The sequence below is a fragment of the Heteronotia binoei genome, chromosome 17 (genome assembly GCF_032191835.1).
Source record: "Heteronotia binoei isolate CCM8104 ecotype False Entrance Well chromosome 17, APGP_CSIRO_Hbin_v1, whole genome shotgun sequence".
Taxonomy (NCBI): domain Eukaryota; kingdom Metazoa; phylum Chordata; class Lepidosauria; order Squamata; family Gekkonidae; genus Heteronotia; species Heteronotia binoei.
The window spans coordinates 2611415-2625637 of NC_083239.1; the positions used below are offsets into that span (position 1 = coordinate 2611415).

At 45.1% G+C, this 14223-nt stretch overlaps 1 protein-coding gene across 1 annotated transcript in view; it reads right to left on the reverse strand.

Annotated features, from left to right (window-relative positions):
- Positions 1–13045, reverse strand: part of TM7SF3 (transmembrane 7 superfamily member 3) — a 50922-nt gene extending 37877 nt beyond the window's left edge. Inside the window, exon 1 of the mRNA XM_060258130.1 lies at positions 12917–13045. Within this exon, the coding sequence (XP_060114113.1) occupies positions 12917–12989 (73 nt within the window). The 5' untranslated portion in view covers positions 12990–13045. The remainder of the gene's footprint in view (positions 1–12916) is intronic.
- Positions 13046–14223: the final 1178 nt, after the last annotated feature.

Sequence of the window (14223 nt, forward strand, 5' to 3'; positions counted from 1 at the left end):
TTACCCAGATTCTCTTTTTTTCCCCCTCTTGGAGATGGGGACAGTATTTGCTTGCCTCTAATCTTCAGGCACTTCACCTGTTCTCCAAGAATTCTCAAAGATAATGATTAGAGGCTCAGAAATTATGTCCACAAGTTCCTTCATTACTAGGGTTGCCAGGCCCAACTCTGGAAATATCTGGGGACTTTGGGGGTGGAGCCATGAGACTTTTCCATTCCCTAAAAATAAATAAATAAAAATACAGCAGTACAGTTCCCCTGAATATCATCTTCATTTCCTCCTCTTTTTTGCATTCAAATGGTTCCACAGCAGCTGTACTGCCACTAAAATGAAAGTGAACACTCTCTCTCTCTCTCTCTCTCTCTCTCACACACACACACACACACACACACAGCAGGCAAGATAAACAGTTTGCATACCCAAACTTTTATGATCTTCCTGGGGCAATGGTATGGATAGCTTTACTCACCAGAGTTGCTGAATGTAGCAATCTGCTGTATTTCAACCAAATTACAGAGAGAGGTCTAGGGGGTGGAATTTTCCTCTATCCCATACTCAGGTTCTAGTTAACATTTTACTATGCCTTTTATTATTAACCCTTTACTCAGGTTCTAGTTAACCCTTTACTATGCCTTTTATTCTGAAAGGAATGCAAAACACACAGAGATTGGGCTCTCTCACTTCCACTCTTTCTCACACACATGCTCAGTGCCCCACAGCTTCAGTCTCACTGAGATTTAAAGGGGCACACACACCTTCCAAAACAGAAGCAGTTGCAAGCTTCTGAACCTGCCTGAGATCTAAAGGCACATCCTGGCTATTGGGGCAGGGCATCCCTCCATTGGCCAGCTGGATGGCAGTGAGGAGGAGCTTGCAAAACTGGTGGAGCCTCCTCCAGGACCTGGGGACTGGCAAGCCGGTTTAGTACACTTGGATGCACTTCATCTGGCCCCAAGGACTTCATTTCATTTAAAAAAAACTAGGGGTGCAGTCACACGTCACATTAAAAGCGGGCGTGCCTCGCTCCAATTTGAACCGCTGGATATTGATTTGACGCAGGGCCGATCAGACGAGCATCTAAGAATGCGACTCGCCCCAATATTGTCCTGTTTTTGGATGCTCAGTCATGCTGAATGCTATCACACTTTTTTTTGGAGCATGTGCACAACCAATCAAGCAGATTCAAAGTCATCTCACTCTCATTCAGTCGCTGAGCGATCATACGGTGATTCCTGGCAGGGTGTGGTGTTTTCATTAAACATGCACCCAAATGTTGGGAGGTGGGGAATCAAACGTTGCTTCAAAGGTGGTGGGGGGGGAGTTCCGGGAATTAACGTTGCCGATTCAAACTAGGGGACCGCCAGGAACTACCTTCCTGAAAATGGGCAGTGACGATGATATCTGGAAATCCTCCATATTGAAAAAAACATTTTTTTTTTGTTTGTTCTTCCACTCACGTGGATTCTGTGTTGATCGGAGAAGCAAAAGCCTCACCCTCAGATTCCCGATGATCTGATCGTACGCGTGTCTCCTCGGGCTTTTTTTTTTTTTTAAAGGTGGGAGGAGCGGAAGGTGGATGCCAAACATCCCAAGGGGCAGTATCCCGCATGAGTTGTCCAAACAGGAATAACCCAAATGTGTGCTGCTTCTGCAGAAAAGGACTGGACTTTCTCTGGTGTCTAATAACACCAACATCAAACTGGGGCAAGTCGGGATGCTGGCGAGTTGCATTCGAAGGACAGATGTGGTTGTCTAGACGTGCTAATAAAATCCGAATGGGAACCGAATGGGTAAGACGGAGCTGAAGGTGCATGTGAATGCACCCTAGATGTTTATATGCTACCCCTATGTCAATCCTAGGCCTCAACTCCCTTCCCTCATCCTGTGAATTTAGGGGGAGGTATTTGTGTGTTTCCTGCATTGTGCAGGGGGTTGGACTAGATGACCCTGGAGGTCCCTTCCAACTCTATGATTCTATGATCATGTGTTCTATTTTTGTCATGTTGAGCACCTTCTTCCTCACAAGAGCAGACGAGGAAAAGCAGGAATTGAGAACCTCTTTATTTATCTACCTACAATCTGTCTATGTGATTTCATTGTAGAATTTTCAGTTGCACAGTTCTTACAGTCGTTTTATACCCATTGTACAGTTTCAACATTATTTCAGCCATACTTCTCTCTGTTTTTAAACTAACACTGCTGTCTGCATTTGTTGATGTTGAACAAAGAGTTTCTTTCACTGCAGATCTAGTTAATTTTCAGATCTAGTTAATTTTTAAATAACCTGTTGCCTCTCAAGTTTCTTTTAAACTTTTCTTTTTGGTCAGTTGGCATAACAGTGCTCCCTTCAGAATAATTCTGCTTCTCTCTCTTGGTCATTCTCTGCCAGTTCGAACCTCATCAACATGTATCTATAGTTAGGATTTTTGGTCCCAATGTGCATTACTTTGCACTTGGCCACTCTGAACCTCATTTGCCACATTGTCCTGACTGGGCCCTGGTAAGCATGGAGGCCTGCAGGCCAATTGATAGTGGCTTGGGAGCCAGTGTGGTTCTATGTCATGTTACCTGGGGCTCTTCTAAGCACCAGTCCCAAATATTGCAGGAAAGCGGACAAGGCCCTTGCCCAATGTGGCCTGTGGTTGGCATGTTGAAACAGCTGCTGCCAGAGGAACAGTTAAGGTGTGAGCCTCCTTGAGGTGCACACCTCACACTGTGTGGAAGTAAGAAGTGGTTCTTTAGATGAACGCCATTTGTGAATGCAGCTCTCCTGAAGCCACTGAATTGCCACCGCTGTAAGTTTTCAAGAAACATTCAAGTATTCTACAAGACAGCCATTTTTCTGATGTTTCCTACAGCAATCAACAAGTTCTTGGTACTGGGCATTATTCTGCCATATTTGGACTAACACTTGCCTCTAAATAGTAACCCAAGTTTAATCTAGCTGGCCAAGCAGCCAGCATTTCAGTTTGCTGCAGCTGCTTGTCTCGTTCATTTTAGCTCCCAGATTTGAAGAAATGTGCTTCTGTATAACACTATGGGAATGTTAGTGAACTGGCATAACCTAGAGCAGGGGTGGCCAACGGTAGCTCTCCAGATGTTTTTTGCCTACAACTCCCATCAGCCCCAGCCAGCATGGCCAATGGCTGGGGCTGATGGGAGTTCTAGGCAAAAAACATCTGGAGAGCTACTGTTGGCCACCCCTGACCTAGAAAATAAAAGAGATGTCAGGCACCCCTGCTGGCCCACAGGAAACGCCCAAACACCAAAGTTGGAATCCAACAGTAAGTCCATGCAGCACCATTGAACTGTTTAAGAATGTCTTGCGCAGAGCTTGAGATCACAGCCTACCATATTCTCTCCCCCCACCCCTCACAAACCTCCTGATAAAAAGTTAGAGGAACCTTGAGGTGCTCATAAACTAATGTATGTCATTTTGCTTGGTATTTTAGATGGCTATGTGTTGTGTGGTTTTTCTTATTAGAAAAGAAGATACTTGCTCAGAGAGAGAGAGAGACAAAATGTAGTAACAACTCAAAGAAAATGATTTAATGCCTCCACACGAAATGCTCAGAGCATAGGTAGCCTTGAACTATATCTAAATAGCTTCAGTGTCTTGATAAAGTGCTAATCTCTCTGGACAATTTAAAGTGCTCCTTACTGTTTATTTTCATTGAGTGGGAGAGGGACCTGGCAATTCTATACTGATTATACATTTGTATACAAAACAGATGACTGAAAGCCTCCAACAAAGGGGAAAAAGAAGTCTCTTTTCAGTTCCAAAGGAGAATATTTTGGTTAATGCACAAAGCAGAGAATATTTTGGTTAATGCACAAAGCAGAGAAGGTCTACTGGAACACCACAGATATTATGAAGTTTTAACTGGTGTCCTTGGGTTTTGGAAAAATATCCTTGAGGGACATATTGGATTACTTGGATTGATATAGTAAGAAAAATTGGTTTACATCCCATTTGGAGCATATGTATGCTGGTAACTCTTGATAAGCAGACAGCTGCTTTAATTACTTATCATCATTGCTGTCATAGTTGTGTGAGGAGTAGTCTCTGAAATTCTTGTAATGGGTACCAGTAAAAGGGCCAGGGATATTGAGGACATTTCATCAGCCCCAACACCCAAAGAGACAAAAATTAAAAGCATATTCACCTTCAAAACTGAACTGCCCAACATCTCAAAGTAATTCATTTTTTTAGAGTACTCTTACAGAGTTAAGGGAGAAGGACTGTTAGTTGCCTCAAGAAAAAAGAGGGATTGAGCTTTCTAATTCCAACTTAACCATGGAAAATGTTTTTGAATTCACTCACGGCTAAAACCATTGAGCTTCTTCTGGAACATACCAAAAGGGATTTTTTTTGAGCCAGAACGCACTGGAATGCTGTTCCAGCTGGCCTGGGCAGCGTTTCGGCTGAGCTTCTCAGATGGCTGGCAGGGCTCAGGGGGCCAAGCAGCGTTTGTTGGGCAGCCTCCCAACGATGCGCTGGCCGGTGAGACTCTGGGGGCCCATCCGCGCCTGCGCGGGGTCTCCCAACATTGCATGCGCCAGCAAGAGTCTGCAGTTTTACAGGTGAGTCCCCTTTCTCTCATTCTTTCCCATCTGTTCTTTTCTCTTCCTTTCCCCCTCCTTTCTTTCACTTCTTCCCTCCCTTTTCCTTATTTCATTTCTCTTTCTTTTTTCTCTATTTGTTTCCAGCTCTCCCCCTTCCTTCTTTTCTTTTTTTCTTTTTCCCTGTCTATTTGCTTTATTTTCCACTCTCTCTCTCTTTCTTTCCAACTCTCCCCCTTTCATTCATTCATTTTTCTTTCTGTCAGTCTTTATTTTTCTCTGTCTATTCACTTTATTTTCCACTCTCCCACTTTCTTTCTCTCTTTCTTTCTCTCTTTCCCCCTGTTTGTCTTATTTCCCACTCCCTCTGTCAGTCAGTCTTTTCCCCTGTCTATTTGCTTTCTTTCTTTCTTTCTGCACTACACCATGTGATTGAGTAGTGTGTTGGAATTTGATTTATTTTTCTGGGATGGCTATATATTTATGGCTCTATCTATCTATAAATATATAGCTATATATTTCTGGACTTTTTCCAGTGCTAGAATAACTTTGTTGAGGTGTGGTGACCAGAATTGTACACAGCACTATTCTGGTTACCACACCTCAAAAAAGATATTATAGCACTTTTGGTGATGTCAGAGGTGTGGTCTAGTATACAAATGATGGTGATGTCAGAGGTGTGGCCTAGTATGCAAATGATGGTGATGTCAGAGGTGTGGCCTCGCATACTAATGAGTTCCTGCGTGGCTTTTTCTACAAAAAAAGCCCTGCATATCAATATAATTGAAACTAAATTAGATCAACCACCACTGAAGCTCACAGAAGGTATTGAATATAAGACTGGGTCCTACTGATTCGGATTCCTCAAAACTGGAACCCATTTATGGGAAAGAACAAAGTTTAAAAGATCACTGCTGGGAACAACAAAAGCAACAAAGTCATTCCCAATTAAGACTGCAGCCCTGTAAGGCTGGCATACTCATCTGCAAGTACAGAGGCCAATTAAGTTTCCTGGAATTCTAAACGGTTTGTTATCTCACCTCTAAGAGCTCTCTTTAAAGAGAGATTTGCGTCTAATGAACTTATTCCTATAAAATCTCTTACCAATTCAAACCAAATTCAGAGAGTGGTCCTTATCTTTGACAGTTCATGGATTCCAGGTATACTGTTATGGGAGAAGGAATTTCTACATACAAAGGGGATTTTTCCTGTAAGAATTTTTGAGGATCTGATAGCCAAAACCTTGTTTCCACAAAGAGGGACTTTGAGTCCCCCAACAGTGGAAAACAACTTTCCTAAAGAGGTTCTTGATCGTAAACCACCTACATCTGCTGTGGTAGAAAAGAATCATCTCTGCCTAAATAATTCCATAGATGAGAATTTACTAAATTCCTTTGCAATTCTCCCAAGAGAGGGAGAGGAAGAGGAAGAAGAAGAGGAAGAGAAAGAAGGCGGCAAATTTATACCCTGCCATTCTCTCTGAATCAGAGTCTCAGAGCGGCTTACAATCTTCTTTATCTTCTTCCCCTACAACAGAGACCCTGCAAGGTAGGTGGGGCTGAGAAAGCTCTCCAAGAAGCTGCCTTTTCAAGGACAACTCTGCGAGAGCTATGGCTGACTCAAGACCATTACAGCAGTTGAAAGTGGAGAAGTGGGAAATCTAACCTCGTTCTAGATAAGAGTCTGTGAACCACTACACCAAACTGGTCCCAGAACAGACACAGATCACTCATAGACTCGAACCTCTAAAATTAAAGCTTCTTAACACCACACCACAGCTCTCTAAACTGCCTTCAGACAAGCATGTCAAGGCAATAAAGTGGGAATCTCTGAAGAGTCAGATGGAGGAGTTTTTTAGTGCTTCACTGATAGCAGCAGAAGACCAAGAAAAAATTTAATTTGAATTTTAATATTATTGCACTGGGTGCGTTTGTCTTTATAGCAATTTGATTTTTAAAGATTCTGTTGATTTAGGGATATTATTGTTTGATTTTTTTTTCCCCTGTAGGTTAATTTGTCAATAATTATAATAGGTTTTTAACTTTCCCAGTTTAACTCATCACCTCTATTCTGAATGCAATGATAAGCTGGTCCTGTATACCCTCTTTATTTATTGAGGCCGGGCATTTGAAGACTTTTAATACTTATATGCAGGGGTCATTTCGTAGAAAAAGAGATGCTGAAGCTCATTAGCACAACTTATTTGCATAACTCATTTCCATATGCCACACACCTCTGACATCGCTGGAAAGTATACTACATTACATCAGCTCAGCATCTGCTTTAAAATGCTTCTTGGATTATAAGTGTCATAATAAAACCTTACTCCCATCATACTTTTTAAATTACTGTTTCCTATGTGGCCACAGTGGCCTGATGTCTGCTTTATATGTTTTGGTTATTTTCCCATTTTTTGTGGGGAAAAAATATTTAAAAGTTTGTCAAATTTCAGCAAAGTTCAGCAACATTCTCACTGGAGGTTTGAACAATGAAGCCCAAAAGCAAGTATGGGGGGGTGGGGACAGAAAGAAAGAGCACATTAAAATTTAGAGGTTCTGGGCTCCGCTCCCGTGAGCTCCTGCCCAAAATGAGGCCTGCTTATATGCGTTAGTCAAAAATATATTGCATATAGCCATTGGCCGTTACAAAACAAAACAGAACCCAAACCACAAAGTTTCCAACTAACACCTTAAAAGTTCCCCAGAAAGGCCAACCTCAAGTTACAACATTTGATATTACTCTTGCTCTTATCTTCTTAGCTGCAAGGGCAAACAAAGAGACTGTATAGGACACATGAGCATCACTGTCAGATAACAAAAATATAATCTTTTCAGTTTCTGAAGGCGCTTTTAAGGAGGTTAGTACTCCAGACAGAAATTTAATTCTGGGGGCATTGTAGAGAGGACAGGATAGAATATAATGGGGGAGGTCCTCTATCATATGTGAACCACAAATGCAAAAAACATTGTTCTGTTGGGATGTGGGAATATTGACCAGTTAACAGAGTTGTTTGTATAATCTGAAAGCAGAGAGCTGTGAAGGATGTTCTGATGTTAAATCTGGAGGTATCAACCAGGTATGGGAATCTCAGATGATCAGATTTGATTAGTCTAAACCAGGGGGCTACTTTAGATTTTAGGAGTAGAGAACGATCTAGCAACACATCTAAAAAATATACACATCGAAAAATATTGCTTATATGTGATTCTAACCCATATAATAGCATACTGTCCTAAATGCTAAATTAAACGTAGGTATTAACAATTTTTTAGATTTCTGTACTTCCCCATTTTGAAGTAATTTTCATTATTCATTCCTTATTTTCCACAGGTTTTTTTGTTGTTGTATAAGTCATAGACTATACACATCTGCCCATAGAGAAAGCACACCTGCCCATAGGCGATAATGGGGACTTAATTTCACAATAGAGAAAAAGGGGAATTAAGCTTTGCCTAAGCACAGCGCCTCGCCATAGACTATATACGCCTGCCCATAGAGAAAGCACACCTGCCCATAGGGAATAATTGGGACCACACTAGCCCTTAGCGGAAAAGGGAAATTAAGTCTGGCCTAAGGACACCCCTTGCCCATAGACTATACACGGCTGCACTTAGAGAAAGTACACCTGCCCACAGGGAATAATGGAGACCACATTTCACCATAGGGAAAAAAGGAAATTAAGCTTGGTCTAAGCACAGTGCCTGCCCATAGACTATTCACATCTGCCCATAGAGAAAGCACACCTGCCCATAGGGAATAATTGGGACCACACTAGCCCTTAGCGGAAAAGGGAAATTAAGTCTGGCCTAAGGACACCCCTTGCCCATAGACTATACACGGCTGCACTTAGAGAAAGTACACCTGCCCACAGGGAATAATGGAGACCACATTTCACCATAGGGAAAAAAGGAAATTAAGCTTGGTCTAAGCACAGTGCCTGCCCATAGACTATTCACATCTGCCCATAGAGAAAGCACACCTGCCCATAGGGAATAATTGGGACGACATTTCACCATAGGGAAAAAGGGAAATTAAGATTGGCCTAAGGATACCCCTTGCCCATAGACTATACACGCCTGCCTATAGGGAAAAATGGAGACCACACTAGCCCGTAGGGGAAAAGGGAAATTAAACTTGGCCTAAGCACAGCGCCTCGCCATAGACTATACACGCCTGCCAATAGAGAAAGCACACCTGCCCATAGGGAATAATAGGGACCACACTAGCCCTTAGCGGAAAAGGAAAATTAAGTTTGGCCTAAGGACACCCCTTGCCCATAGACTCTACACGGCTGCACATAGAGAAAACACACCTGCCCACAGGGAATAATGGAGACCACATTTCACGATAAGGAAAAAGGAAAATTAAGCTTGGTCTAAGCACAGCACCTGCCTATAGACTATACACGCCTGTCCATAGAGAAAGGTCACCAGCCCATAGGGAATAATGGGTACCACATTTCACCATAGGGAAAAAGGGAAATTAAGCTTCGCCGAAGTACAGCGCCTGCACATAGCTAATAATGGAGAACACACTAACCCATAGGGGAAAATGGAAATTAAGCTTGGCCTAAGCACAATGTCTGCCCATAGAGAAAGCAGACCTGCCCATAGGTAATAATAGGTAATAATAGGGACCACACTAGCCCCGAGGGGAAAAGGGAGAGTAAGCTTCGCCTAAGGATACTCCTTACCCATAGACTATACACGCCTGCCCATAAAGAAAGCACACGTGCCCATAGGGAATAATGGGGACTACATTTCACCATAGGGAAAAGGGGAAATTAAGCTTCGCCTAAGCACAGTGCCTGCCCATAGACTATACACGCCTGCCCATAGAGAAAGCACGCCTGCCCATAGGGAATAATGGGGAATACATTTCACCATAAGGAAAAAGGGAAATTAAGTTTGATCTAAGGATACCCCTTGCTCATAGACTATACACGCCTGTCTGTAGAGAAATGTCACCATCCCATCGGGAATAATGGGGACCACATTTCACCATAGTGAAAAAGGGAAATTAAGCTTTGCCGAAGTACAGCGCCTGCCCATAGACTATGCACGCCTGCCCATAGCTAATAATGGAGACCACACTAGCCCATAGGGGAGAACGGAAATTAAGCTTGGCCTAAGCATAACATCTTTCCATAGAGAAAGCAGACCTATACACGCCTGCCCATAAAGAAAGCACACGTGTAATAATAGGTAATAATAAGGAAAACACTAGCCCCGAGGGGAAAAGGGAGAGTAAGCTTCGCCTGAGCACAGCACCTGCCCATAGACTATACATGCCAGCCCATAGAGAAAGCACACTTGCCCTATAGGGAATACGGGGGCTACATTTCACCATAGGGAAAAAGGGAGATTAAGCTTGGCCTAAGCACAGCACCTGCCCACAGACTATACACGCCAGCCCACAGAGAAAGCACACCTGCTATAGGGAATGATGGAGACCACATTTCACCATAGGGAAAAAGGGAAATTAAGCTTCACCTAAGCATAGCGCCTGCCCATACACTATACACACCTCCCCATAGACTATGCATGCCTGCCCATAGGGAATAATGGGGACTACATTTAACCATAGGGAAAAAGGGAAATTAAGCTTGGCCTAAGCCCAGTTCCTGCCCATAGACTATATGCGCCTGCCCATAGAGAAAGCACACCTGCCATTAGGGAATAATGCAGACTACATTTCACTATAGGGAAAAAGGGAAATTAAGCTTGGCCTAAGCACAGTGCCTGCCCATAGACTATACACGCCTGCCCATAGAGAAAGCACACATGTCATTAGGGAATGATGGAGACCACATTTCACCATAGGGAAAAGGGGAAATTAAGCTTCACCTAAGCATAGCGCCTCCCCATAGACAATGCATGCCTGCCCATAGGGAATAATGGGGACCACACTAGCCTGTAGGGGAAAACGGACAATTAAGCTTGGTCTAAGCACAGTGCCTGCCCATAGAGAAAGCACACGTGCCCATAGGGAATAATAGGGACTACACTAGCCCCTTGGGGAAAAGGGAAATTAAGCTTGGCCTATGGACACCCCTTACCCATAGACAATACACGCCTGCCCATAGAGAAAGCACACCGGACCTTAGGGAATAATGGAGACCACATTTCACCACAGGGAAATTAAGCTTCACCTAAGCACAGCGCCTCCCCATACATTATACCCACCTCCCACAGAGAAAGCACATCTGCCCATAGGGAATAATGGAGACCACATTTCACCATAGGGAAAAAGGGAAATTAAGCTTGGTCTAAGGACACCCCTTGCCCATAGACTATACACGCCTGCCCAAAGGAAATAATAGGGACCACATTTCACCAATAGGAAAAAGGGAAGTTAAGCTTGGCCTAAGCACAGCGCCTGCTTGTAGACTAGACACGCCTGCCCATAGAGAAAGCACATCTGCCATATGGAATAAGGGGGTCTACATTTCACCATAAGGAAAAAGGGAAATTAAGCTTGGCCTAAGCACAGTGCCTCACCATAGACTATACACGCCTGCTCATCGAGAAGGAACACCTGCCCATAGGAATAATGGGGAGCACACTAGCCCTTAGGGGAAGAAGGAGATTAAGTTTGGCCTAAGGACACCCCTTGCCCATAGACTATACATGCCTGCCCATAGAGAAAGCACACCTGCCCATAGGGAATAATGGAGTGCTATGGAGCAGATGGTCACAGAACCTACCAGGGGTGGGGCGATCCTGGATTTGGTCCTAAGTAATGCCGAAGACTTGGTAGAAGTGATCGCACCGCTTGGGAGCAGTGACCATAACGTTATTGATTTCACCATTTGTATAAATAGGGAGTTGCCCAAAAGACCAGCACAACCACGTTTAACTTTAAAAGGGGTAGATTCTCTGAGATGAGGAGGCATGTGAAGAGGAAACTGAAAGGAAAGGTTAATACAGTCAAAGCCCTTGGGGAAGCTTGGAGGCTATTTAAAACTACAATCCTAGAATCTCAGGTGTGTATAGTCTATGGGCAAGGGATGTCCTTAGGCCAAACTTAATCTCCCTTTTCCCTAAGGGCTAGTGTGGTCCCCATTATTCCCGATGGGCTGGTGACCTTTCTCTACCGACAGGCGTGTATAGTCTATGAGCAAGGGGTATCCTTAGGCCAAACTTTATTTCCCTTTTTCCCTGATGGTGAAATGTGGTCCCCATTGTCACCTATGGGCAGGTGTGCTTTCTCTGTGTGCAGGCGTGTATAGTCTATGGGCAAGGGGTGTCCTTAGGCGAAGCTTACTCTCCCTTTTCCCCTCGGGGCTAGTGTGGTCCCTACTATTACCTATAGCAGGTGTGTATAATCTATGGGCAAGGGGTGTCCTTAGGGCAAGCTTAATTTCCCTTTTTCCTTATGGTGAAATGTATTCTCCATTATTCCCTATGGGCAGGCGTGCTTTCTCTATGGGCAGGAGTGTATAGTCTATGGGCATGGGGTGTCCTTAGACCAAGCTTAATTTACCTTTTCCCCTGTGGTGAAATGTGGTCTCCATTATTCCCTATGGGCAGGTGTGTTTTCTCTATGGGCAGGCCTGTATAATCTATCGGGAGGCGCTGTGCTTAGGCGAAGCTTAACTTCCCTTTTCCCCATGGTCCCCATTATTCCCTATGGGCAGGTGTGTTATCTCTATGGGCAGTAGGGTTGCCAAGTCCAATTCAAGAAATATCTGGGGACTTTGGGGGTGGAGCCAGGAGACTTTGGGGGTGGAGCCAAGAGCAAGGCTGTGAGAAGCATCATTGAACTCCAAAGGGAGTGCTGGCCATCACATTTAAAGGGACCGCACACCTTTTCAATGCCTTCCTTCCATAGGAAATAATGAAGGATAGGGGCACCTTCTTTTGGGGCTCATAGAATTGGACCCCCTGGTCCAATCTTTTTGAAACTTGGGGGATATTTTGGGGAGAGGCACTAGATGCTGAACTGAAAATTTGGTGCCTCTACCCCAAAAAACAGCCCCCCCCCCAGAGTCCCAGATACCCGCGGATCAATTCTCCATGATTTTCTATGGGAATAAATCTCCATAGGGAAGAACAGAGTCCCCAGCAGACATTCCGCTCCCTTCCCCCCGCTTTCTGACGACCCTGAAGCTGCGGGAGGGCCTCCAAACCGGGGGAACCCCTGCCCCCACCTGGGGATTGGCAACCCTAGTGGGGTTGCAGGGGCATTCGGGGGCCTGCGGCTGAGCTGCCCCCCAGCACGGGCTTGCTGCACGGACACTGCCACTTCCCCGCCTGCAGGAACGACCCAGACGGCGTGGGCCGGCGGGGCTGCTTCCCCATAGAGCCTCCCCTGCAAAGAGTCTCCCCGCAGAAAGCCCCGCAGCTCTCACCCGCAGCGCCGTCGTGGGCAGCCGCCTTCCTCCACGAGGAGCCCAGCAGCAGCACCAAGGCGGGCAGCCACATCACGCGCAGCTCCGGGCGGGCAGATGCAAGCGAGGCGGTTCCCGGGGCAGCTGCACAGCCGCTCCCTGCTCCAGCGCCGCCTCTCCCCGTCCCGCACAGCTGCAGCCGCCCATTTCCGGGCCTTTCTCCGCCCACCCCGCCTGGGACTGCTGAAGGGAGCCTTGTGCCAAAGCCAGCGGTGCTTCCCTGGCCAGCAAGCCGCAGCTGGTTTGTGGCGAACTCCTAGGGGGTTTCTTTTTTATGGTAGGAGACTTTTCCAGCGGTTTGCCGCTGCTTGGCTTTGCATAGCCCAGTGGTTTGCCTGGCAGTCTCTCCTAGTCAACCAATGGCTGCAAGTTCTGGAACCCGCCCTGCTTAGTTGCTGAGAGCCCACAAGATCAGGTTAGACAGCCAAGTCAAGGCAGCTCCTCCTCTAGGCTGTCTTCAATAATAATAATAATAATAATAATAATAATAATAATAATAACAATAATAATAATTTTTATTTATACCCCGCCCTCCCCGCCGAGGCAGGCTCAGGGCGGCTTACAGAACACGGCGAAGCCATATTAAAACAATAAAACAAGATTATACAATTCAATGAAGTTAACAATTAAGTATTTAAATAATCTAAAAACAGTCTAAAAAATGTAATCGAATAGTGCTACTGTCTCAGTTGTATTAATGATGGCGTGATGTTTATTCCAAGCGCCATCTTAGAAGGCTAGCCGGAAGAGGGCGGTTTTGCACACCCTACGGAATTGGCCAAGATCCCGTAGGGCCCGCACCTCTTCCGGCAGCTGGTTCCACCATTGGGGTGCTTTTATAGAGAAGGCCTGTTCTCTAGTTGTTTTTAGTTTGGCCTCTTCAGGCCCAGGTACTTCCAGAAGGTTTTGTGAGCTGGATCGTAGTGCTCTCTGGGGAACAATCATAAACTAGTGGATTACAGCCCCACCCCCCCTTCCCCATAAGACGTACACATGGAACCAGCGGCATACGGAGCTTATTTGGTCCCTGGAGTGGACTGTTTTTAAAGCTCTTCTCCCTCCCTTCTGCCATCAAGTCACAGCTGGCTTAAGAAGAAGACTGCAGATTTATACCCCACCCTTCTCTCTGAATCAAGAGTCTCCGAGCAGTTTACAATCTCTATCTCTTTCCCCCACAACGAACACCCTGTGAGGTGGGTGGGGCTGAGAGAGCTCTCCCAGAAGCTGCCCTTTCACAGACCACTCCTATAATGCCAAACCCAAGGCCA